The 24,740-nt window shown below is 37.4% G+C and overlaps 4 protein-coding genes across 4 annotated transcripts; 2 read left to right on the top strand and 2 right to left on the bottom strand.

Annotated features, from left to right (window-relative positions):
- Positions 1-3,225: 3,225 nt before the first annotated feature.
- On the top strand, positions 3,226-4,536 carry LOC149588814 (uncharacterized protein F54H12.2-like). Its single transcript, XM_089862111.1, has one exon. The coding sequence runs from the start codon at positions 3,226-3,228 to the stop codon at positions 4,534-4,536; it is 1,311 nt and encodes a 436-aa protein (XP_089718237.1).
- Positions 4,537-7,723: 3,187 nt separating this feature from the next.
- On the bottom strand, positions 7,724-12,372 carry LOC149588813 (uncharacterized). Its single transcript, XM_089862110.1, has 5 exons — positions 10,205-12,372; positions 8,709-10,125; positions 8,435-8,602; positions 8,045-8,374; positions 7,724-7,909 (listed from the first exon to the last, which is right to left on the bottom strand). The coding sequence occupies exons 1-5, from the start codon at positions 12,370-12,372 to the stop codon at positions 7,724-7,726; spliced, it is 4,269 nt and encodes a 1,422-aa protein (XP_089718236.1).
- Positions 12,373-15,763: 3,391 nt separating this feature from the next.
- LOC149588812 (uncharacterized) lies at positions 15,764-17,318 on the bottom strand. The gene is made up of 2 exons (XM_089862205.1): positions 16,967-17,318; positions 15,764-16,913 (listed from the first exon to the last, which is right to left on the bottom strand). The coding sequence occupies exons 1-2, from the start codon at positions 17,303-17,305 to the stop codon at positions 16,608-16,610; spliced, it is 645 nt and encodes a 214-aa protein (XP_089718331.1). The 5' UTR covers positions 17,306-17,318; the 3' UTR covers positions 15,764-16,607.
- A 4,629-nt stretch (positions 17,319-21,947) lies between these two features.
- On the top strand, positions 21,948-23,682 carry LOC149588811 (uncharacterized). Its single transcript, XM_089862178.1, has 2 exons — positions 21,948-22,032; positions 22,302-23,682. Exon 2 carries the CDS (start codon positions 22,326-22,328, stop codon positions 23,607-23,609), a length of 1,284 nt encoding a protein of 427 aa, XP_089718304.1. The 5' UTR covers positions 21,948-22,032; positions 22,302-22,325; the 3' UTR covers positions 23,610-23,682.
- Positions 23,683-24,740: the final 1,058 nt, after the last annotated feature.

Below are 24,740 nucleotides of genomic sequence, written 5' to 3'. Positions count from 1 at the left end.
CTGGGGTGAATTCAGAAAAATTTTATCAGTGCTTTACGCATTTCCATTCGACATTACCAAGACTAACTGATAGTAGAACTTCACAACGTAGGGACACGTTAAACTAAACCCAGTAGAGATTAAGTAGTTCCCGACAATTCAAAGGTGAAAAAATAGTTTCAGTTAATAGACCCTTTTGCAAAAGTCAGGGGTAAAATAGAGTCCCGTTTTTGACCATCTTGTTCTTTTACGACGAAGCATCCGGTATGTAGACAACAAAGACGTTAGATATGTCTTGAAACAAAAGTACTTTGTTGGACTGGTAACTTTGAAGCCTTTGGCTGCGTTCAGTAACCGACATCGAAAACATCGATGACTAAAAGATGACATCGATGTCTTACTGAACGGTTTTTCGCGTCTTTGGGCGTGTGCCGTCATGATGGTCATGGGATGCCCATCAGAAAAATCAGCTGTGAGAGGAGGTTTTTTTTTGATGAGTATCAGATTCATGACGCAGATTTCGTCATTTTGCACCGTGACCCAAAAAATGGGGGGAACTACATCCCTATATCCTGCAATTTTAAATAATGAAGAATTGACAAATATTGTCCTTATGGATAATAATAATATTAAAAAGCAATATATTATTTCGGTAAAAAAGGATTATGACAGAGTTTTAAGAGGTGGTCGTTTTGATTTAATTGATGAATTGAAGTACAATATCTTTGTAAATAGTTCGGTTTTATAATTTAAGCCTCTGCCATAATGTTATCATAATATCGTCAGTAGTTAAACCCTGTACTTTAAGAGAAAAGTAAACAACCACGCCCCCAAAATAAACAAGTGTCGTGTTAGCGAGCCCACCTCCCCGGGGTAGATATTTTCCCCGACTATAAAGTATGCACTTTATATGTAAAACAACAACACCGAGAGGATCTTAGTCGACTATCTATAATAACCTTTGCTCCTTCATGTTTATTTAAGCGACGTTCGAGATATATTTACTTCCTGAATTATGTAGCTTGTAAGATACGAGTCGAATTAATTTTTTAGCCAATCAGTGATCAAAAAATGTCGTAGGTATTTGTACCACAATATCTTTACGTCTAAATATAATTACTTCAATTTCTTCTTCTTAACTATGTGATAAATAATACACAAATGTAATATTTTAGATTCATTTAAGAAAAATACGCATATAAGTTCAAATTTACTGTTAACATTATTCAACATGGGGGAGAAACCGCGCCGCAGCGCGCCGCTGGGGGTGAAATGGTTAAATACTACTACCCCGACTATAAAACCTTCACTCTTTCACCATTCTGACTCAGTATTCTTCAAATCTCTTAATTATGGAAGACTCGTTTTACGTCACTTTACCCAGTAATGCGTCTATGGACGATTTCCCCGAGAACAACCAATCATCTTTTAAGGTGAAGTTGCCGCAACCTATTAAACTCTTATCAAACTGGAAGGTTGGTTTGGCTGAAGTAGTTTTACCACCAGTTTGGGATAATGTTACTCAGGGTTATGATAGATTTTTAACCATGGCACCCTCTATCGACGATGATACTAATTGGTTTACTTACAAGTTAGAAATACCACCAGGTGATTATGAGTGCAAAAGAACGAAAAAAGGTCATACGGTTAAATATTCTTTACATAAAACTTTAATTGATATCCTGCGCGATCAAATAAAACCCAAATATAGAGATTTATTGCAAATGAAGGTGGATCGCCATCCGAATGTCGTTGGTCGAAAATCGGAAGAAAGGTTTCTTTTGATGAATATACACCCGGATGTGCAAGTAAGAATCCCGGAAGGACCTCTCTCTCTCGTGCTAGAGTTTCGAGAGAAAAATTTCGTCTCGGGTCGGTACGTTTCTCGGTTCCCCTTATCGCGTCACGCCAAAACTTTATCCATTTCTTACAAGGATAATTATATCGAAATAAGGTCCAGAAAAAAAGATTTCAAAGCCGTAAATCTACAAAGAACGGGAAGCGTAGACGATGAAGATGACAATCCGATTAATGCACCCAAAACTGTCGATGACGAGCTCAAAGCGATTGATATTAACGTAATACCAATTAGAAATAGAGGTCTTAGAGAAAAAGATGTAGCTCTTAACGATGCAAAAGGTGATCTACCTGATGATCATCCCTCTAATGATCAACCAGCTAAAGAGGGTGATACGTTTAAGGATGAATTACTTGACGATCAGCCTATGATGGATTCCAGCGACGACGATTTGCCAAATGATCAAGCCATCAAGCCAAAGATTAATCAATTGACGCATATCATACCCGCGGGTGTTTATCATGATATTGAAGATATTTTAAGAGCTATGAAAAAAACCATTCCCGATGCTTATAGAGAAAAATTTAGATTTTTCGTTAATGAAGACCAAACCGTTACTATTTGGTGCGACAAAGGGTATAGCCTGGCTTTTCCCACTGGTTTTCCGGGTCTTGGTTTAATGTTAGGCTTCGCGAAGAGTCAACTCGGGGTTCAGCTGAAAGATCATACTACCGGAGAATACATTGCGGATTTAAACAGAGGTATCGAAGCCCTGTTCGTGTATACGAATATTATTCAATACCAATTTGTGGGTGACGTCGCTGCTCCTCTTTTACGAATCGTTGCTAGACCGGATAATGCTGACAAGAAAACGTTCATTCAAACGTTTACTAATATTGATTACTATCCGCTAAGACTTAACGAACTAGAAATTATCGAGGTAGAAATAAAAACCGACGCAAATTTACACGTACCATTTAAACTAGGTAAGACTATCCTCAAGCTACATTTCGTAAAAGATGGTTCAAAGGGATAGTTATCTACAGTATTACCTGCTGCAATCAGGTAGTGGCAGCTTTCCAGTATTTTCAGGACCTGTTTTCCAACGCGGGAGGGGTCTTGGAAATTTATTTCGCAAGCTAATTAAATTCATTACACCAATTGTAAAACCCGTGGCTAAGGCCGTCGGACGCGAGGCTTTAGGTATTGGTACCAGAATGTATACCGATATCCAGTCTGGAGAAGACCCGAAAAAGGCTTTTAAAAAGAATCTAAAACTAGCTGGAGGTAATCTTTTACATAAAGCTGGTGATCACGTAGCTAGTTCGCAGTTCGGTTCTGGTGCTCGTCGAAAAAGGAAAAGAAATTCACAAGGCGGAGCTAAAAAGAAAAGTAAACGCGTTAAGAAGAATCGCACTAAGAGAGATTTTCTACCATAATCAAAAACCATGGAGGTGAGAGAGGGGATGCGTAACGAGCTAGACATTTTTGAAATTCCAACGGAAAACAGCAATGTCACATCATCTACCGAAGTAACCTATCAACCGATTAGCGCGATTACAGACTCTGGACCGATAACCTTTTACGTTAAATCGAACGAAGAAGAGTATATGAATCTTGCCGAGACAAAGCTTAAAGTCAAAGCTAGAATTCTTCACGAAGACGGAACGGTACTCGAACCTAACGAGGTTAACGTTGGACCAGTCAATCTGTTTTTATTCTCCCTATTCAGTCAAATCGATGTTTTGGCTCAAAATACACCGACTCAAGCATCGAGCAACTGCGCTCAATACGGACCGCTTATTGAAACAGTTTTAAGCTGTTCCGAAGATGCTAAAAAATCTCAACTCGGTTTACAATGTTATTACAAAGACTCGCCAACTTCCCCGGACGAAATGTTTACTCAACAAAACAAAACAAATGAAAACGGAATGTTGAAAAGAGCCGCTAGAACAAAATTATCAAATCAAATTGAAATGATTGGGCATTTACCGGCAGATTTATTTCGTACGAATAAGTACATGCTTCCTGGAGTTGACCTTATGATTCGACTTTTCCGATCTCCTAAACATTTCCCTATTATTTCCAAAGTACCCAATAAGACGTACCATGTTGTTATTGATGAAGCTGTTCTCATAGCTAAATTGGTTAAGGTACGCCCTGAAATTCTTTTGGCTCACGCTAAAGTTTTAGAGCAATACCCAGCTCGATATCCGATTAAGCAAACGGTTATTAAACATTTCCCAATATCTAAAGGCGAAGTCGATTGCACTAGGGAAAATGTTTTCATTGGGAGAATGCCCGATCTTATGATAGTTTTCTTCGTACCCACGAACGCTTTCAACGGTACGTTAGATACCAATCCTTACCATCTCACTCATAATGATTTGAGACATATGTCGGTCGCTATTGGCTCGACAAATTTTCCAGACATTCCTTTCGAACCCAACTTTGACAAAAGACAATATACCAGAGAATATGCCTCACTGTTCGACGTGTTAGATATACTAGGTAAAAACAAAGGCAATTATATTTCTTACGAAGACTATGGTAACGGTTATACCATATTCGCGTACGATTTAACAGCTGCCGGAGATTGTCAAGGTGATTTTATCAACCCTCCTAAGCAGGGAAATCTTCGTCTTAGTATGAAGTTTGCTAAGCCACTCAACACCAACACCACTTGCGTAATTTATGCTGTATTTAACAAAGAGCTCTACGTGACCAGAGACAGAAGCGTTATTTATCCACTTGATTAAAACACAGATGTCAGCATCTAATTAAGAAAATAGCGACTATAAATGGAAAAATATCTCGACCAACTCTTCATTAATCTTCAAGATGTTCGTCAGTCACAATCTTTCCAGCGATCTGGAGATCGTAGTAAGAAATATCGTCGATCCTTACGTTACCATTCGAAGACGAGACAACGACTCGGAAGTTTCGTTTCATCATTCTATTTGGAACGATCTTTGGAAGGTGCAACCCGAAATTGATTCTCACTTCGATGGGGAATCTGAAAGGTTTCACACTTGGATGAGTAAAGATAATATTCTGCTAGAGTGTCTCACCGTTGGAAAGGAAAAGCAGTTGGACCTTAGACAATACGTTCGCGGCGCGAATCATAACTATCACATTATGTACTCTTCCGCTCGCGGATTCTCCCTGAATCAAGAATCGTGGAAAAGTTTAAAGTCTTTGAAAAGTACCATCGATCGCGAAGTCAAAGTTTTACTCGACGCTAAGGATGTTATGAAAAGGATCGTTTTGGAAAAATTGACGAATATACTTTATTCAATTACCATCAAATGCGAAAACAGTTGTTGTCATCACAAGTTAGCTCACGATATTTCCTGCGGAGCCGATAATATCAACTGGTGTCAAGCGGTGGAACAGAATATCGAACAAGCGCTTCCGCGGATGAATTACGACGAGGTTTTGGTTGAATTTTACGAAGAAATGGATGGAACGAAATTAGAAGACGTGTACATCCTTTATAGCGATATTATTAATAATTTAACCAATTTGAAAAATATGATTGTTTACGGATAAATGTTCTGAATAAAGAAATATAAATTTGACCTGATTGAAAGTTATTTACTCATTTTCCACACCAATGTCGAGACTCGATGAGTTGGCGAAAGTTTATTACAATCTCTCTCACCCGGCTGGGTTAGGAAGTATAAAGAAATTACAAAATAGTGTTAAAGGAATTTCGAAAAAGGAGACTAGAAACTGGTTGTTAGCTCAGAATACCTACATAACTCACCGACCTAGAAAACTCAAATTCCCCAGAAATCAAGTCTATGTAACTTCTAAAGATGAACAATGGATGTGCGATCTTATGGATTTCAACCGGTTTAAGCGGTATAATAATAAAAAACGCTACGTATTAACTATCATCGACGTGTTATCGCGCTTCGCTTGGGCTATCCCTCTTTGAGATAAAAAACCGGAAAGTATAGTTAAAGCTTTCTCTAGTATTTTCAAATCTCGCAAACCTTCCAAACTCACTTTCGATCAAGGTGGAGAATTTGTAAATAAAAGGTTTGACAATTTTTTAAAGAAACACAACGTCAGTTCATTCGCTTTAGTAAATGATACAAAAGCGTCCTTAGTAGAGAGATTCAATGCTACACTGTCGTCAAAGATATACAAATACTTTACCAGAAGCGGGAAGTATGATTACGTTAAAGTTTTGCCAAACTTGGTTAAAAGTTACAATTCGAGCGTCCATTCGACAACTGGTTTTAAACCAAAAGATGTTAATATCAATAACGAGCATTTAGTTTGGTTTAGATTATACGGAGATAAGAAGAAGGGAAAGAAACCCGCTCTCAAACCAGGCATGATAGTTAAATTAGCAACTTCGAAAACTAGATTCGAAAAGGGAGGAACTGCCAACTGGACCAAAGAGAATTTCATCATAGATAAAGTCCTGCATCGGAGTCCTCCAGCCTACAACGTTAAAGATGGTCAAGGTGTATCAATCAGAGGCGCTTTTTACGAACCACAATTATTACAAGTGAGGCTATGAATACGCAACAACTCTCCGAAGTCTTGCACTGCGATCCTCGAACTTCACCATTTTTTATCGGTGTTTTTCCTTCGGACAAGCTACCACCACCCCCTCTAGAGAAAAATGTTTATCTTTTCGTCGTTAATACTTCACCTTCTTATATCGCCGATGGACACTGGGTTGCTTTCTTCATCAACCGAGAAAGAGCGGAATTCTTTTGCTCCTTTGGAAGGAATCCTACCCATTACGGATTTGATTTGACCCCCTACGCTTCAGAATGGATCTACAATGATTGTGTAATTCAGCCTATCGATAGCGATTTTTGCGGTTTGCATACTTTAATGTACTGTTTCGCCAAATGCGAGGGTTACAGTATGAAAGAAATAATCCAATTACTTTATAAGAAAAACCTTTATTATAACGATAGCATATCATTGTTAAATTTGTGTACACATTTGTTAAATCACGAGTTTCGATATTGTAATGAATAAAATCAAAATTCTAGCCATTTGTTGGGTTTTTTTCCTTTCTCTCGCCTTAATTCATACGGGGATCTCTTGACAGTCCTTGGTGTTTTTATCTCTTTCAGAACAGGAGATGATTTTGCTGCTTCTAGAGATGGATTTGAAAGCTTAATTTTCTTTTTCTTCATCTTTTGAGAACGTCGAACTTGATAATTACTTCCAATGGTCTTTTTAACTAACACAATTTTTTTTCGAGGTTTCGTTTTGATAATTACTGGAACCGGTGGTTCGTGCGATTGTCCGGTATATTGGTGAGATTTTAGATAGCTTGATGAAGGCATGGGTGTTGACGATACAGGCGTTGGCTGAGGAGCTATTCTAACTTCGGGAGGTTCAACCAAGTTTTTCATTGTAAGGTATTGTTGAAGAGATTTTAGATATTGTCTGGCTTTATCATCAGGATTCCCAGGTTGGTTGAGAATGGTGGTAATTTCATTATCCAACGAAGAAACCTGTTTTTCAACATCGGTCATAATCGAGGACGCCGGAACTAGAATCATTTTTTTCATTCTCCACCGGTTATAGCTGACAAAAGAGTTGGAATTATAGCACCAATCAGGCTAGGTAGAAAAAATCCTCCAGTCTGCTTGTACAACAACTGTCGAACCTGATTTGGGCTACGGCGTTTATTAGATAGCGATTTTATAATTTTTTCGTACCGCCTCAAATTTCTTTTCTTGCTTTGCGGAAGAGCGATGGCGTTTCTTTTCAAGTTGTAACATATAGTGCAAATAGATTTTAACTGATCTTTGCTAGATAACGATATTAAAGTTTTCCTTTGTTGAGGATTAATATCTCTCAGTAGTTTAAGGTAAGGATAATGTTTCCGAAATGACTTGGATGGCATCTTTCACTACAATGAATTGAATCTCCACCAGGGACTTTGTTTTAAAAAACTATTTATTATTCCACAAAAAATATCATGCTTCCTTCATTGGGAAGTGCATTTGTTCTTAATCTCAAAGAGTCGTCGCAAGTTTGGCGCAAATCGCAAATTATGTAACTATACGGTTTGTCAGATGTAGCCATTTCATACGCTTTTGACATTATTTTTTTACCCGGAAATATCTGTCTTTCCAAGTGGGAAATCTGACTCCGAGACCTTAAATTTTTAAATATTACAAAATAAGATGTATTCAAACTTATAACTCTAGATTCCTTCCCCATCGAGAATAGATTATGAGTAATTAAAATTAAACTTAAATTTAAATGATGACAGCCAACCGTAAAAAGGTAAGAAATGAACGAACTAGCATTAGCAACAGGGGCTAAATCGTCCAACACTAGCAGATTATTAACTTTGGGGTTAAAGAAATCCGTATCATCAGGCGGCAATCCTTCCAGAAATTCAATTTCTGGTATTTCTTTGCGTATTTCGTGAAACTTTTCTTGAAATAGAGAGTAGCAATATACGATCCTGTGAGGGGGTGGGTCTATCATTTTTTGACGATTTTTCAATAACTCCAAAACAAAATTCGTCTTTCCGCTCATAGACGCGCCGGAAACAATCATTTGAAAGGGTGCTACGAATTTCAATCGACAGGACATTGTCGACTATGATTCTTTTAATTTTCGTTCAAAAATTGGTTTCAAAAGGGTGTTCAAAAGAAATACTCTATCTTTAAATCGCGCGGCGGTGTACAGCCACTCGTTCCTTCGATCTTCGCTATCGGGTAGCCAATGAACTTTAACAATGTGATGAAAGGTAACTCGCTTCTTCTTCTTGGCAATCACTTGCTTCTTCTTCTTGGCAATACCCAAAGGGTAATGTAGTAAAGTCATCTAGAAGAATCCTTTTAGAGAAGGTGACTCCAAATTGTTTTTTTAAATTTCCTAAGAGCAAAGTTAAGTCCCGCTTGCGTCGAACAACGTTAAACGGGATATCTACCGTATACCGTTTTTCTGGATTTTGTAAGGCGTCTACCATAGATTCAAAATTTATAATTTTTTCATTTTCGCGAGAAAGCGTGATACCTTTCGACTTCACCACGCATTGATTGTCTGATGTTTTATAAGCGTACGATTTCGGTCCTGTACTGACAAATTCTGTTATATGCGAAGCGCCTATTTCTGATTTCCACTCTCCCAAACTACTTCCTTCGGGAGGGATCCAATCATCTTTCCCTCCTTCTAAAAATATGGCACCATCAGTATCGATATAAAGCAAACGTTTCCCAAGCTTGTGAATAACGTTAAATAGCTCTATTCGGGCGTAAGTTGTGATAAAACCTCCAATAACAGGACTGCCACTTCGTAAAGAAGGAACGAAAGGTTTCTTATGTTTGTAAGTTAGCAAAGCCAATGAATCGTTCAGAGGTCGAATATCTTCCAGATCTTTAGTCTCATCGGTTAATATAGCCACTAGTTCTTCGTATTTATCTATAATAACAGTCTTTCCTCTGTCCAGATTTTGACACATTTTACCGAAAAGCGAGTTTAACGTTAGCTTGCAAATATTCCTTAAAGCTGGATTGTTAGTCACTTCTTCGATTGATATCGAGATGCCTTCTTTTTCGTAAATGGATTGTAAATAATCCTTTTTCTGACTTTCAGTCTCTACATTGTCAGGCCAACCGCTATTACAAATTTTCAATTTCAAAAACTTGTCAATGTAATCCCCAAACAATCCAGAACTTTGGTTTTTCACGTATCTGAATCGCTCGGGGTAATGCCAAACTTCGGATATAGAAATCAGCTCGTAACCGAATTCCATTGCCAAATAAATTTCGGGAGTATTGAACACACCTTCGAATATACGCTGCTCTCTCGAATGCTGACAAGGGCTTGATAAGCTTTTTTCCGCGCAGGTGCGACATAGACTAAACAATAATTTTGAATTAGATTTAAATGCAAGAATCGGAATGTATAGTTTTTTGGGGGCTAAAACCTTGCATTTTAACACGCCAAAATATTTATCTTTTTCTAAACTACAATTTCGCGTAAATATAGTAGGGTGCCCTTTTGGGAAGTCTTTAAATTTCATGACAAAACTATAAAGACTGCAGACGTCTCGATACAGTATCTTTTCACCCGGTTGACAGATATGCAATAATTTGAAGTTTTCTACCCTACCCCCGACAATCATTTCTCTCGATCCTATAGAAGAAGGAAATGATACGGTATCGCAATAAGATTTATCTTCCTGATGGTTTCGAAGATATTCTTCAAAATCGCAACTCCACATGGTTTTAAATTCAGCATTCGGAGCGGCGTTTTTGATGTATTCTTCAATGTCTAGAGTTCTTTCGTATAACGCTTTGTTGGTTTTTCCAAGAAATGAATTGAAGCTAGACTGCTTTGTGTGTCTAACGCATCCGTGAAAAAAAATCATTATGATATTGGAGAATAATTTCAGGATCGGGACAATAAGCATCGACTGGGAACTTTCCAAAGTATTTTTCACCCTGGATAGAAAAAGTAGTTTGGAAATTTACATTCCTTTGTTTAGCCTCGAGGGAGATCCATTTCATAGCTTCGCGACTTTGATTTTGATGTTGGTATAGGTACCCATTTTGCGGCACGATAGCTAAAGCGTATTCTTTCAAGTATGTGTGAAGGAAATAACGTAGACAAGCACCCGAAATGGATATAGCGTTCATATTGAAAGGGTCGAAATTGGTAGCTTTTAGAAAAAGATTTTTAAATTTAACCATCGCTTCCTTTAAAACGGAAACATCCATTTGACAGTATTCCTCCAGCTCCTTGTTCATATCGTACTCGGTCTTACGCTTTTCTTCGTACCAAATTTCGAATTCTTTGTAATCCTTAGTCTTCATTTTTTCAGGTTGAAAATAAGATTTGTCAGGCAATTTTCCCTTATAATTCATCGTGTCGTGATTCAAGAAAATATACGGGAAAAACTGTTTCTTACATTCCCCCAGTTCAAAGGTTTTATTCAAAGATCTAAGAGAGCCGGCGACGAAATTCATCGAGTCCAAAAACTTGATATTTTGGTTTTTGATAAAAACAGCTAAAGCGCGGCTGCCGTTGAAAATTACTTGAGGTTTAATAAAGTAGTGATTAACTAAAGTGTTTAAAATCCAATACGAGTCGAAACGGGAACCGTTATGAGAAAAAATGACGTAGTTCTCAAATCGCGGTTTAATTTTCTTCATTCTTTTGGTATCATGCTGAACAAACGATTCCTCTGTTTGAAACAAGTAGTCCAAGTACTGTTTACAACAATCTTGCCCTTTGAAAGTCTTAAATTCGTATGTTTCATCGTCCATCTCCATAGCACTGACAAGTAGGATGGCTACATGTTCTTTAGAGTCGGAAACGTAGCTTTCGCAATCGAAAAATCCATATTTCACGGGAGGATATTTTTCTTTTAAAGGCATAACGTAACACTGGTTCTTTTCATGCACAATCAAGCATTGCTTACATTTTTTTTCGCATTCGTGAATGCTATTGCTCAGAGTTTCAATTTCTTGACCGCATTGCTGACAACGTTTTAGTCGATCGCAAGTACCATTCGAAATATGTAACGATAAACACTCACTACCTTTAAAATAACGATTGCAAGATTTACACCTGATAACCTGAATTTCTTTAATCTCATGGAAGACGTTAAGTGATGAACATCTTTTACAATTTAATTCACCCTGCGAACAATGGTGGGCCCTTTTTTCGCTAGACTTATAAAAAACAACAAGGCATTTTGAACAATAACTTTCGCCGCCAAACATTCTCGAAATACTCTTTATCGCTACAGCGTGGTTTCGTAAAAGCAAAATAAAAATTTGTTTTCTACTCCATGGGCCGACGTAGTACTTTTGAAAGTTATCTTCCGCGTTGTATACAATAATTTGATATTCTCCTTGCAAATAATTTTGAAACCTTTGAATACCCGCTAAATTTACTGGACCGGGTAGTACACGAGCGTATGTAATCAGTTTAAGAGCTTCCACCTTCTGTAATGAACTCGTGGAGCTTTTCATTTTAACAAAATAGGTATAAAGATCCGATCTCTCTTTCGATTTACAACATCTCAAATCCGCCAAAACTTTCCCAATCACTAACGTCCTAGCAAAACAAAGATCGTCGCCATTTTGGAGAGTGATAAAATTTTTGTCAGCTTTAACAAATTTTTCCATTTCTACTATAGTTCTATTTCTAACACTTTTTCGGTTGGAAAGCCCGGATATCTCAAAATCGCAGTCGAGGAAAACAACATCAAATCTTAAAGAACTATCTAAAATAAAACCCCTTCTCGATTGTGCTACGTGCTCAATTGCAGCCAAAACACGTTCGCTAGTTAGCGAATTTAACGCCATTAATTTTAGATTTATAGGAGATTCGAGCTCCTCGGATTGAATGCATAAGCGAACTCTATCGTACGTTGGGTATTCATTTTTGATTTCCTTTAAAACACAATCGAGAATGTTTTGCAAATCTTCGTACATATGCGTTAATCTAATTTCGTCCGTGTTTTCGATATCAACGCGAAAATTAACCTGGTTACACTTGTATTTTCTAGAAGTTTTAACTGAAAGTTTCTCTATCTTGTAAAAATGTTTATAGTCTCGAATGGCTTCGTTTATCGAAACCATTCTGGGTAATGCGAAATATTAAATGCGCTCGAAAGAAAAAAACGTAAGGTTAAATATTAAAAACCGTCACCATTTACCTATAATATTAATAATACGAAAAAATTATCTGGTAATGCAAAAAGTATTTAGTCGTGCGATTTTGCCTTTTTAGCTTTGACGATATTTAAGATTTTCTTATGGGGATTTTCTTTTATCTTTTCTCCGAGCTTTTTCATTAAAATTAGAATACCTTTTAAATCATTTTCGCTCAAATCGCCTATGTACTGTACGCGCTTTGAAGGCGCTGTCCAAACATCCTGCTTGGCACACCGTTTTAAATCTTTATATTTAGTAGCTTTAATATCTAGGTAATATTCACCCTTTTTCTGCGGTATTTTAACAATCGAAGCGCATTGGTTAGAGCTTCGAGTATACACGCTTTCTAAACCACCTTCGTCATCCACGCAACTAACTTCAAAACAGTCATCATCGGAAGATTCATACTTTTCATTATCTCTCCAGCGCGTTATAGCAAGTAATGTTATTTAGAATTATATTATATTCTAGTTGAACACCTTTTTTTCCCTCTCTCACTCTTATACAGCGCGCCCGCCCTACACCTCCGCGGCGGCTAAACTGGTTTGGATGACTTTCACTTTCTCTCCGAGAGAGCGCGTGGGAGGATATTTCGGTTTAAAAGAAAAAAGAAACCATGTATAAATTATCAATAAAAAATGTTTTATTTTTACAAAATTACTTATTTGATTTCGGTACAGAGTAAAAATTCATACGGGTGACATATTTATAATACTCGTGACTTAAACAAAATAACGATTCGGCTAACCAATACGGTAACAAAATTACTTTCTTTAATATCTGGTAGATGATGCGACAAATAAATAATAATGGCGAAAAAAATACGAGTAGAAAATATATATCATTTGTTAGCAAGGCTATTACGAATGATATAGGGATAGTAATCGGCATTAAAAATACCAAAAACACCGCGATAGGATACTTTGACGGTGTGTTTAAAAGCATAATTACTATAATACCCACGGATATTAATACATGCTCAAAACAAAAATAAATTGGAGCATCTGGTGAACCTTTCATCTTGTCCTGTTTTATCGATGAAATGAGGCTTTTGACCAAAATCCGTCATTTATAGTCAGGAAAAATATCTACCCCGGGGAGGTGGGCTCGCTAACACGACACTTGTTTATTTTGGGGGCGTGGTTGTTTACTTTTCTCTTAAAGTACAGGGTTTAACTACTATCGTCGCCATTTTGAAAAGCATCGATTACACAAAATTGTGCCGTTCAACAACTGCAACGTCATCATGACGTCAAAAAAACACCGATTTCATTTTCCCAAACATAAATAAATAAATAAATAAAGCTTTATTAGGATATACCTATCAGACCGAGGTCTGGTTTACATAGGGGTCCTTTCAAATAAATTACAGTTGTTTTAAAATATAATTGTTTTTCCTGATGAGTATTACTGAACGCAGTCCTTATCCAACGCTTTGGATCCACATACCGGATCTTCCACCTTAACTGCACCCTTTTCAAAAGGGTCTACATTCTGTTTTAGGTTCGTATATAAACTAAGATAATAACAGTAACACGCAACACTCCTGATAGGTTATAGAACCTTGAGTCTGAAATGACATTATTATTGCATAATAACGAAAAGACTTGGCCTGCGTGCTGCGTGCTGCGTGCAGCGAGTATAAGCGGGAATGTATTTTTCTAAAAGTTGCAGGAATGAATAACAAGCATTTTTCCACAACCCTCTTTTACGAGATGACGTGGCGGGTCTTACTGTCCAAGGTCGATCGAAGTACGCAGGATTAATGATGTGACAGGTTTAAATGACGTTGCATTTTCCTGCAACCTCATTTAAACCTAGTTTTTAAACGGCTAGACAATAAGGTATTTTAAAATTTTCGTTAAACGGTGAGAGATTTAGAGAGCTTTCATTTGGGCGAGTAGTAGGTCACACTCTCCTATGTTCCACCAAGGAAGTTCAAGTAAGGGAAGTTTGGTCAGTATAAAAGTTGCTCCTCGAGAAACGAAGCAAGGCACGTGTCTATTTTTCGGCGTTAGTTTAACTGTGCATATTTGGAGCGCAATTTGCGCAACACGTCGTTTCCCCACGTCATCGCCGTCAGAGATCAGAGGCAAAATTGTCGTCTGCCTTCTCAGTACTACGCGTCACAATCACAAAAGGCATTGAGTGTTCAAAAATTCACAGCCCCAACCCTTGGCCCCCGATGCTATACTAGAGAGGACTCGCTTTTTACAGTGAAAGGCGAACGTTTTCCGGTCTCTCAAGAGATCCAGCGTTCATGGTCTTACCACGGTTCTGGCAGACTTAAGGCTCTTTCAGACGATCCAACTTTTTGATTCAGCTTGATGGGTCAACTCGAGTTGAATCAACTAGTTGGATCGTGTGAATAGACGCTGGATGAGTTGAGTCACCAAAAAAGTGATCCAATTTTTGCTGACTCAACTTTTTAAGTTCATTTCTCCAGCCAATCAAAAATTATTACAAAAAAAGCCTTTTTCGCCAAGGTAGGTGGCGCTTAAAAAGTTCCATTTGGCGGTAAAAGTTTAGTCGTGTGAATAGGAAGGATTTATTTCACTTTTCCCTTCAAAAGTTGAACAACTTTTTGACCCATCGAGCTGAGTCAAAAAGTTGGATCGTCTGAAAGAGCCTTTAGTGGTGGGTTTCAGCTTTCCTTCCACATTCACCCCATGTCGAAATAAGTGAATATTGATTCATTGTAATAAAAAATTAATTTAGTCATTCGAAACTTATATTTACTAAGCCAAAGGGACGCTAAAACCCCACTTACTAGAAAAGAAAGCCAGTGTGCGGAGCGTATCACCCTTGCCTCATTCAAGTGCTCTTGAAGTCTTGATACAAACACACTTTTCTTTTTTCCTCTAAATATAAATCTCATACAAGTATCGACCTGTTTCCTTTAATTCGAACTTCCCCAAACGGATATATTTTCACACGCATTGTAAATAATGTAAAGTGAAATCAAATATTTGTTCGTTTTCTTTCGCTAAAAGTAAACTTGAAACAGCGTATATAATTTTACCACAGTGTTGACTTCCACGAGATTCGAAGGTGTTCTAGAAGCTTTACTCGGAAGGAATTGTTTCTTGGTACGACGATCAGGTTTTATTTTTCAAAGGTTTGTCAACTTTTATAATTTTAAAAGCAATATAATGTTTTTTAACACAATGCTATTAATCATCTATTTATTTCGGAAAGGTGTTTGTATGTTCATTTCAATTTTCCTTCTTTATGCGAGTCACATTTCGTTAATTCGCGAATTTTTTGCCAAATTACATCAAGTTTTATATCAGTAACACCATAAGATTATAAGATATGTTCCATAAGTCGCCTATGACACTACCTATACTTCAAGAGCTAGTTCGAGAACCACAAGCGAGAATTGACTACATTCGGTTACTTTTGGAGTCCATCTTCTGTATAAAGACTTTGGCAGTGCCTCACCAGGCGTCGCTTTACGAAAATCTACACGAGTAGCCAGTGACAAACTTACGGAACATATCTTATGAACTTATTGCAACACTAGAGAAGGTTCAAAGTTGGGCCAGTGAACCCCTAGAAGAAGGTACCATTCTTTTTACCTCTCCGAGTGACGATGACGTCACGGAGGGTAATTACACTAGACGTCTCTGTCTGGCTGTCACCGCGTTGGAAAATCGGAGCAAGCGTATGCTATATCCGGAACGAGTTCGCAGTTCCATTAATATTAAGATCGGCTAGGGTTACGAGCAACGTCTAGCCTCCCAATGGTAGGGCTTTCAAGAAAGGTTCACGCATTTGCGGGTTCTCTTATCATTAACAGTGACTCAATCGTGTTATACTCTAAATTTCCAAAATTTATTAAAAAGGCGTACGCTAGAATTCAAACATCAAAAATAGCTATGTTTAAAATGAGTTTAGGAATAACGTTTCTTAAAACGACTTAACTAATATTACGGTAAATTACTGACGATAAAAACAATTAAGATATACTATTATTATATCATGAGTTAATAATATGTTAGCTCCCTAACATATTATTAACTCATGATTGTATTCATTTAATTATTTAAGAAAAACGTCTCGACTCGGAGAGGTTGATTTTGGTTTCCCAACTTGTTAGTGTAGTTTGAGTTTAAAACTACTTTAAAACAAATATTATATTATTTGGCCAAAACATTTTAGAATCCACTAACGAGGGACCCTGATTCTATGAAGCTATTGTTGTTATTTATGTCCGCTACTGGTACTTCATTTTGAACAGTAGTCAAAGTGGCGCCAGTTGGCATATTGGCGGCAAATGGAGTGCCAGCAGGTGTCATAACGATAATACATCTGATTGGTAACATATTCTGTCCATGGTTTGCACTTGGCATATTCAGAATATTGTCTCGAGCTAGCTTCATGACGTAAGGGCTGCTGCTCATAGGCTTTTTGGAATAGGTGTGTAGGTTCAAAACTTTATCTTTGGAGAGAACAACTGGAAGCTGAAAATAATAATTAGACCACGGACGGTGGTAATTATTGCTGTGTTGATTACCGATTCCAAAGCCTGGTCTATGATTTTAGGCTTCGGACGCTTGAATTCTTTCCATTTTCTGTCAAAAATCGCGTTCAAAGTTGGTAGAGCCGAATGACATGAACAACGTTTGTATGTTTCTCCTCGATTATAATAGCAAAGAATCGGGTAGTCATTATCGCTGAAATGCACGGAACACACTCCGTAATTAGCCTTATCCAGAATGTCACCCTCGGCTAGTTCTATGGGTTGGCCAATACTCAGAAGCCACTTAAGCCTAGTGTCCAATTTCTTTGGAAACTTTTGAACTAAATGCCTATCTTTTCCATCTCCAGTTCTTTTACAAACTATGCATCTCATTTTTACTCGTAATGATCCGTGGTTAATTAATTTTAATTAAAATAATCGAGCTTTACCGTACTTTCAACTGCTTGAAAAGTTGAAATCTACCCTAAGCCTGCCTAACTTCTCAAAAACTACTTCTTGAAAGTTTCCTGCGTTTTTATTCCTGTGACCGGATTGGTCCGTATTGAAATAAATATTTATTGTCTATATAAAAAACTACAAAGAGTTCACGAGAATATAGACATTGATAATGTGTATCCAATATACAAATGTAGCAAAAATTGAGATCATGCACGTGAGTAATAGAGAAATTAACAAACTATGAATGAATTATACAAAAAATACATATCTTAACAAATAAATAGGCATTATAATTTGTTTTTGTTTTAAGAAAAAAATGAGGGAGTGAATTTAGAGTTATTTGATTTGTTTCAAAGTTATGGAAAATATATCGAGTTTAGTACCTAGGATATTGCAAGACTTTTGCATTCTGTTAATAGGATTTAAGTATGTTCCCTTTATGTAAGATGTGTCAGGATTATTACGCCAAACCCGTGGAACACAAATATTTAACCTTGCCAACAACATGGGAAGAGGAATAATGTTATTAAGTAACTTGAAAATAAATTTAAAATCTACCAGAGTGCAGTAATGTGCTATAGTTGGTAGCTCGAAGAATGTTAGCAACGTGTCATAGTGGTATTCAAGGTTCCGAAAGAAATTGTAGTAGCTATACTGCACAAATTTTCTTTGTACACCCTCTATCTTATCACGAAGATATTGGGCACAACTCCCCCAAGCAACCCAGCCAAACACAAGACGGGAGCGAACCAGGCTCAAGTACAGCATCCGAAAGTGCCTGAAGGAATGTAATTTTCGAGTGAGTTTGAGTGACACCGCAAGGGTGCGTCGGCAACGATTAACAACATCGTGGACATGATCATGGAACAGCAGACGGCTGTCGAAAATTGTCCCTAGGTCCTTCATAACACTTTGTTTCTTAATTCCAAGCGAATTAATGGTGTACGCTGAGCGAAAAGCCCTACCGATTTTTCTCGTAAAGCTAACGTGGACTGATTTGGCGGGGTTGATTGGAAGGTTGTTAAGGGAACACCAGAAAGCTAGCGAGTTAAGATCCTCTTGCAATAAAGCAACATCCCTCTGGGCCTCTATTATCTTGCAAATCTTATTGTCGTCTGCGAATTGGAGAATATTAGAGTGGTGTATGTTGTATTGAAGGTCATAGACATAAATATTAAAAAGCAGGGGTCCTAATGACGAGCCTTGCGGCACTCCGCATTGCACAGGATAAGTAACTCGAGTGACTTTGCCATTGCACTTGAGGACATTTACACGAGAGCGTAAGTAATCTTCTAGCCATCCAATCATATCACCATTGATGCCTAGTTTCCGGAGTTTTCTAACTAAAGTGCCGTGGGAGACCCGATCGAATGCTTTCGCCAGATCAAGGTAAATCACGTTCACCTGTCCCCGAGTGACCACCTTAGGGGCAACCAAGTCCATGAAGGATACAAGATTGGTATCGACACTCTTCCCAGGCGTGAAACCATGCTGGCAGGCATTGGGAAAAGAGCTGAACCAACGCTGTAATCTTTCATGCACAAGCATATCAAAGATCTTGGCCAAGACACACAAGAGAGAAATTGGACGATAGTTCTTTTGTTCGGTAGAAGTGCCTGATTTGTAGATAGGGACCACCACAGCAGTTTTCCAGAGGGTGGGAAAGCAATGGGTGTTCAAAGAGAGATTAAATATATGTTCTAGAAGGGGCACTATAATATCCGCGCACCCTTTCAGAATGAAGGCGGGGATGCCATCAACCCCCGTAGAAAATTTGGACGGTAGGCGCTTAATTGCCAGGAAGATATCTGATTGCTGTATTTGACCATTTGTGAAGTTGATAGGCTCTATTTCCGGGAAATGAAAGCTGGCGTTGCCTCTAGGGACAGTGGTGTCCACAGAGACCCCAGCAAAGTGTGTGGCAAACGTGGAAGCCAATTTCTCGGGGTCACTCGTAAGTTTACCGTTAAGTTTTAGGGAAATAGTATTGTGTCCCTCCTTAAGATTACCATTTACATAATTCCAAAACTTTTTCGGGTGATTTAAAGCTTCCTGACAGATAGATTCAGCATGCAGTCTAACATCCCTAGCCGTCAAGCGCCTCACCAGAGCCCTAGATTTTCTAAACTCAATTGCATCACTCAGCTCTCCAGTGCGCTTCTGTTTCCTAAAGTGATATTTTTTCCTAGTTATGGCACGTTTAAGGTCGGCTGAGTACCAGGGCGGGAACTTTGGGCAGGCTGGACGGACTCTCTTTGGAATGGAATGATCCATCGCGTCAACAGTGTTTTTGGTCAGATAATCCACACATTCATTTACATTACTCGATTGGAAGAACCCCGTCCAATCAGTATCTCTCAGTGTGGTATACAATAGATGGTAGTCACCCTTACGGAAGTTATATACGGGGTCCCTAGGAGCCGAAACTAGGGCAAAGGTAGGTGAAAGGGTCAAGCAAATGGGAGGATGGTAAGCATCAATGGCAACGAGAGGATCTTCAAGATCAGCAAGTTCTAAACCATTAACATTGGTGAGACATAAGTCAAGTAAATTCAGATGCGGTTTCTTAATATTAATTTGATTCAAATTTAGGTTAAAGCAAAGATCGAAGATATGTGATGCTTTCAATTTAATAGGGGTGGAGCAGCCTTGTGCGCTGAAATTGTCCCAATTCACACCAGGGAGATTAAAGTCGCCAAGCAACAGAATCTCATTGTCAGCGTGTTGCAACTCCCAACCAATGAGAAGGTTTTCTCTGAAACTTGTGACTTCCGCTTTGTCGGTCCTCAGTGTAATTCAGTGGCGCCGCTAGGGGGTAGGCTGGGTAGGCTACAGCCTACCCGTAAATTTCAGAGGGGCCCCGAAATTAGGTTCCCATAATATTAAAATACCATTAATAAAATATTTTGATCTAGGCCTACAAGGCAATCTACTTTAGACAAAGTTTCACAAGGATGATGAACCTTTTTTGCATCTGGATTTTACAATATTCTACAAAATGGGAAATGAGTTAACACTTTCGTGTTAAAAGTTTTTGACTAGCCAGAAAAATTATCTCACTTTTTGATTTTTAGCCACATCGTATGATGTACATCTACGATGAGGCTTTTAGTTTGACCTGCCCAGTTGTCATTCTCGTAGTAGTAGTAGTGTAAAATTTTGGTTCGTCATTGAAGGGACAGTGAATGAAAGAGGATTGTGGTGAGGTGATATTTTTCGTTCTTTTTTACATGGATGGGGATTTTAATAGTAAGTTTAAGCATCTCACTTAATTGTACAAGTGAGGTTAATGATTGTGAATTGTGTTTTACGTTTTCTCGATATATCTAAAGCGAAAGAAACGATTATTGGATTGCCTTAATATAATGGAAAGTGTTAAACTCTCCCTTTAAAATTTCTGTCAGCTGTCGACAATAAGGATTTCACGCATTGAATTCCGCTCCTCTATTTAAACATTCCAGGATATCGAGGTTAACTTTAAATGCAGAAGCAAGTATATACTGATGATCTTAAGGCGGTGTTTATCACGATCCCAGAATTTACGTGTATTTCTCCAGAAAGCGAATAGTTTTAAAAGCAAAAGGAAGTATATAGTTATCTTTATATATTTCATATAGTGTATTACAATTTTAACATAAGCAAATTTATGAACGTAAGGAATACGGCCCAGGTAATTATTGTTTAGGTCAGGGAAACGAGGGGCTAATCACTTGTATTTTCTGTACTTCAATTAAGGTTTAGGTATGCGTTATTGTGGGGCTACTCACTCAAGTTTTCTGTTTGTGTAGCACTATTACAATTAAGAAAGAAGGTAAATTATTGATGTACAGATTACGGGCAATCATTTTAGCACAGTGAAAGATAGCGCATCGAGGGACCAATCAGTCTGATTTTCTGTACTTCAATTAAGGGTTTACTTATGCGTTACGATTAATCATTTTTGCACTGTTAAAGGGTGCGCAAGTTTCCTATTTGTGCCGCACTATTATAATTATAACAGAAGAAAGATAGCGCATCGAGGGACCAATCAGTCGGATTTTCTGTACTTCAATTAAGGGTTTACTTATGCGTTACGATTAATCATTTTTGCACTGTTAAAGGGTGCGCAAGTTTCCTATTTGTGCCGCACTATTATAATTATAACAGAAGAAAATGAATTGAAGTTAGGATTACTACTAATCATTATCGAGGGGCTATTCACTGAAATTTCCTATTCGTTACAATGTGGCTAAAATTATGAGCCCAGCCATTGGGTCATCTTGTACGTCTCTCCCGTTCCTTCTGGTCCCATAAAACTTTGAGGTCAGACTCCTTTTGGTAAACCGATTTCCCTTTTCCTCACCACATCGACAGTGCATAGTGACCTCATAGAGGGTTTAACTGAAAATCCTCCTCTCTCTCCGACTACGTGTTTTTATTATTTTCACAAACTATAATTTATATAATAATATGTCTATTGTCTGATAATGCTGAACTTTAATATACTAAACTTTGATAAAAAATATGATAAAAAAAATTGTTAATTGAATATTATCGACGCTGTGCAACTATTTTTTCTCTTGAAATTTGATAAGGGGCCCCAAATCTCCCTTGGCCTATCTGTAAAAAAATCCTGGCGGCGCCATTGTCAGTGTTGTTTACAACATTTATTGAGAAGTGAGGTAATAATTATATTAAATTTTAATTGTAATTAATGTTCAAAGTACATAATTTGTTTAATTGTACTAGTTTTCTTTATTGTCATTTTTAATGGAAGTTAAAGTTGTAGTCTGGGGCTCGGAGTGGCCCAGTGGGTGGTTCCCACTCTTAAGCCTTGGCCTTGGCCTTGTCTTTTGTTTTTGTTCATGATTTTGTCTTTGTCAAATCCATGGTCCTACAGAAGGGGTTTTAAAATCCCAATCCATGTTAATATTTAATAAAATTTATTAAGGTTAAACTTAAACATCGTTTGAAAATGGGAGATTTACCTCAAGAATTCGCCGATATTTTTGTCAAAGAGAAAAGGTGGTCTGACGAAGACTTATCCAAATACAAAACCCACAAATACAAAGAACTGCCGGAGAAAACGGCCCATAGACTTGTTAAAATATTTAACTTGTGCTCGTGTGATCCAGAATTCTTACCAGAGAGACCATTCAGCCGTCCTATAAACATTGCAGAAATAACAGTTGCCATTGCTTCTCAATTAAAGACCACACACCTTACCCCTTGTTTGATCTCCGACAATGATAAATACCAACCAAACATTGACACTGTGGTTTATCCCAGTTACATTAGTGACCCAAGAGCAATTCCTGAGCTTTCAAATGAATTGATAGACGATAGATTTCGGGCTTATTTAGAAACCGATAATGTTTGGAAAGAATACAGTTCTTGGTTGATAAACCAACCTATTAAAGTTCAAGTTGCCTTTACTGCTTATATTGCCACAGTCTCTTTGAGAGTTTGTTGCAAAAATCCAACTTCCATCGAGGGTTACATGAACCGAAATCTTGAAAAGAACTTAAAAAGATTTTATATCCAGCATGCCTATTTCACAGAACCAATTGCCATTCCGAGTTTGAAGTTCCTAACAAAATTGAAAGAGCAATTCCAACTACAAACCACCATATGCTCAAACTTCTACGCTAACTGTCTTGCTGCTTATTACACTGAGTACACGAAACCAATTTTGCCAGGCGAATATGCTGACAAAACTCTTATTGTATCATCAGCTCTCTTAGCATCTACAGCTTGCAATGGCTTATACATACTAAAGATTTCGACACAATTTCATCGTAAATTTAATGATCATAAATACTTAACAAGCTTAAACGTTTTGAAACTTGATGCTGATGCTGAAACTAGAGAGTCTGCTCTAAGATTCTTAGAATTCTTTGGGAATTATAGTCCAAGTTGGTATGACGTGACATGCCATTTGGCTCCTGGGTATAAAGGCATCCTTTGGCCTTGGTCTCGTATTTTGGATGCAACTTATTTCAAATCATTAAGTGTGGAAAAAAATACTACGTTTTTTGTCAAATTCATTAGAGATTTGGATCCAGGAAACACTTTAAAATGGCAAGAATCAGTAAATTACAAAAATATTCCAAAAGATATTGATGAAAAAGGAATTATATGGCATAAAAATCGTCCCATTGAAGAAAACGTTATTATAAGTCATGAAAATCATCAAGCTAGTATATTTTTTGATAGAATATGTACTGTGTTTGATGAAAGATTTTTCACAAATTCCTAAGCTGTGTATTATGTTTAATAATATTATTTTTCATAAAATTGTTTCTTAATAAAATTCAAACCATTTTTGAAAACTTTTATTTTATTTAAGCATGGGCGAATACTCGAGTAACACGAATAAATCGATCGAATATCGAGACGAATAACCGTCTCGATATTCGATAAGCCCCATTTCGGGTATTCGAACGAATAACGAATAGTGAATTTTACTATTCGGGCCTACTATTCGTTAAATATTCGACTAACTATTCGTTAAATATTCGACTAACTATTCGTTAAATATTCGATTAACTATTCGTTAAATATTCGATTAACTATTCGTTAAATATTCGATTAACTATTCAAGAAAACAAAAATATTAACCCTAAAAATGTTTTAAAAAAGTAATGGCAGTTACACTCTTTAATGTATAAGTTTCTATGGGAAAATAGGCCTGAAGTGCTACTACTCTATAGCGCATCTAAATTCTAAATATAATTTAAATTGATTTTAATTAATCCTTCTATTTCTGACTATTCGATAACTATTCGATAAGGGCAATTTTAAGTTAAGCCTAATTATTCGATATTCGGTTCCCAAACAACTATTCGTCTCGGTATTCGATAAGAAAATTTTTCACTATTCGATATTCGTCTCGACAGTCAAAAACTGGTATTCGCCCATGCTAAATTTTATTCACATAACAAAAAGTCACTTAAAAAATCCGTGTCCAATTTATTCCGAATCTAAATTTAAAGTTTCCCGCGTTTTTTTCTTCCTGTGACCTTATTGGTCAATCGAACCAATAGAATAAGGGACGCCATTAATACGTCATGAAACGTCAGGCTAGCTTCCACTAGTGCTAAAAAACATTACTAGAAGACGGGGCTTAAATAGCCTTCATTGTGTAAAAAAAAAAAAAAGAGGGGGGAAGTGTTGTTAACAATCAAACACGCCACTAGAGGGCGCCAGGGGCAAGGGAGGGTAGAACATAGAGTGAGAGAAGAATATCCTCACTTCTGAGCTAAGGCTCGCACTGTAAACACGTAAACAAATAAACTCAACCTTTTCTAATTACTTTAACCAGAAGGGGATAATAGAGGAAGGATGACACTCAGTATCCTCTTAATGCTTTAGTTATGTAACGTCATTC

The sequence above is a fragment of the Phalangium opilio genome, unplaced genomic scaffold (assembly GCF_054372755.1).
Source record: "Phalangium opilio isolate 3A_F unplaced genomic scaffold, DU_Popi_V2 ptg000537l_1, whole genome shotgun sequence".
Classification (NCBI taxonomy): domain Eukaryota; kingdom Metazoa; phylum Arthropoda; class Arachnida; order Opiliones; family Phalangiidae; genus Phalangium; species Phalangium opilio.
This window is presented reverse-complemented; position numbering and strand designations above follow the sequence as displayed.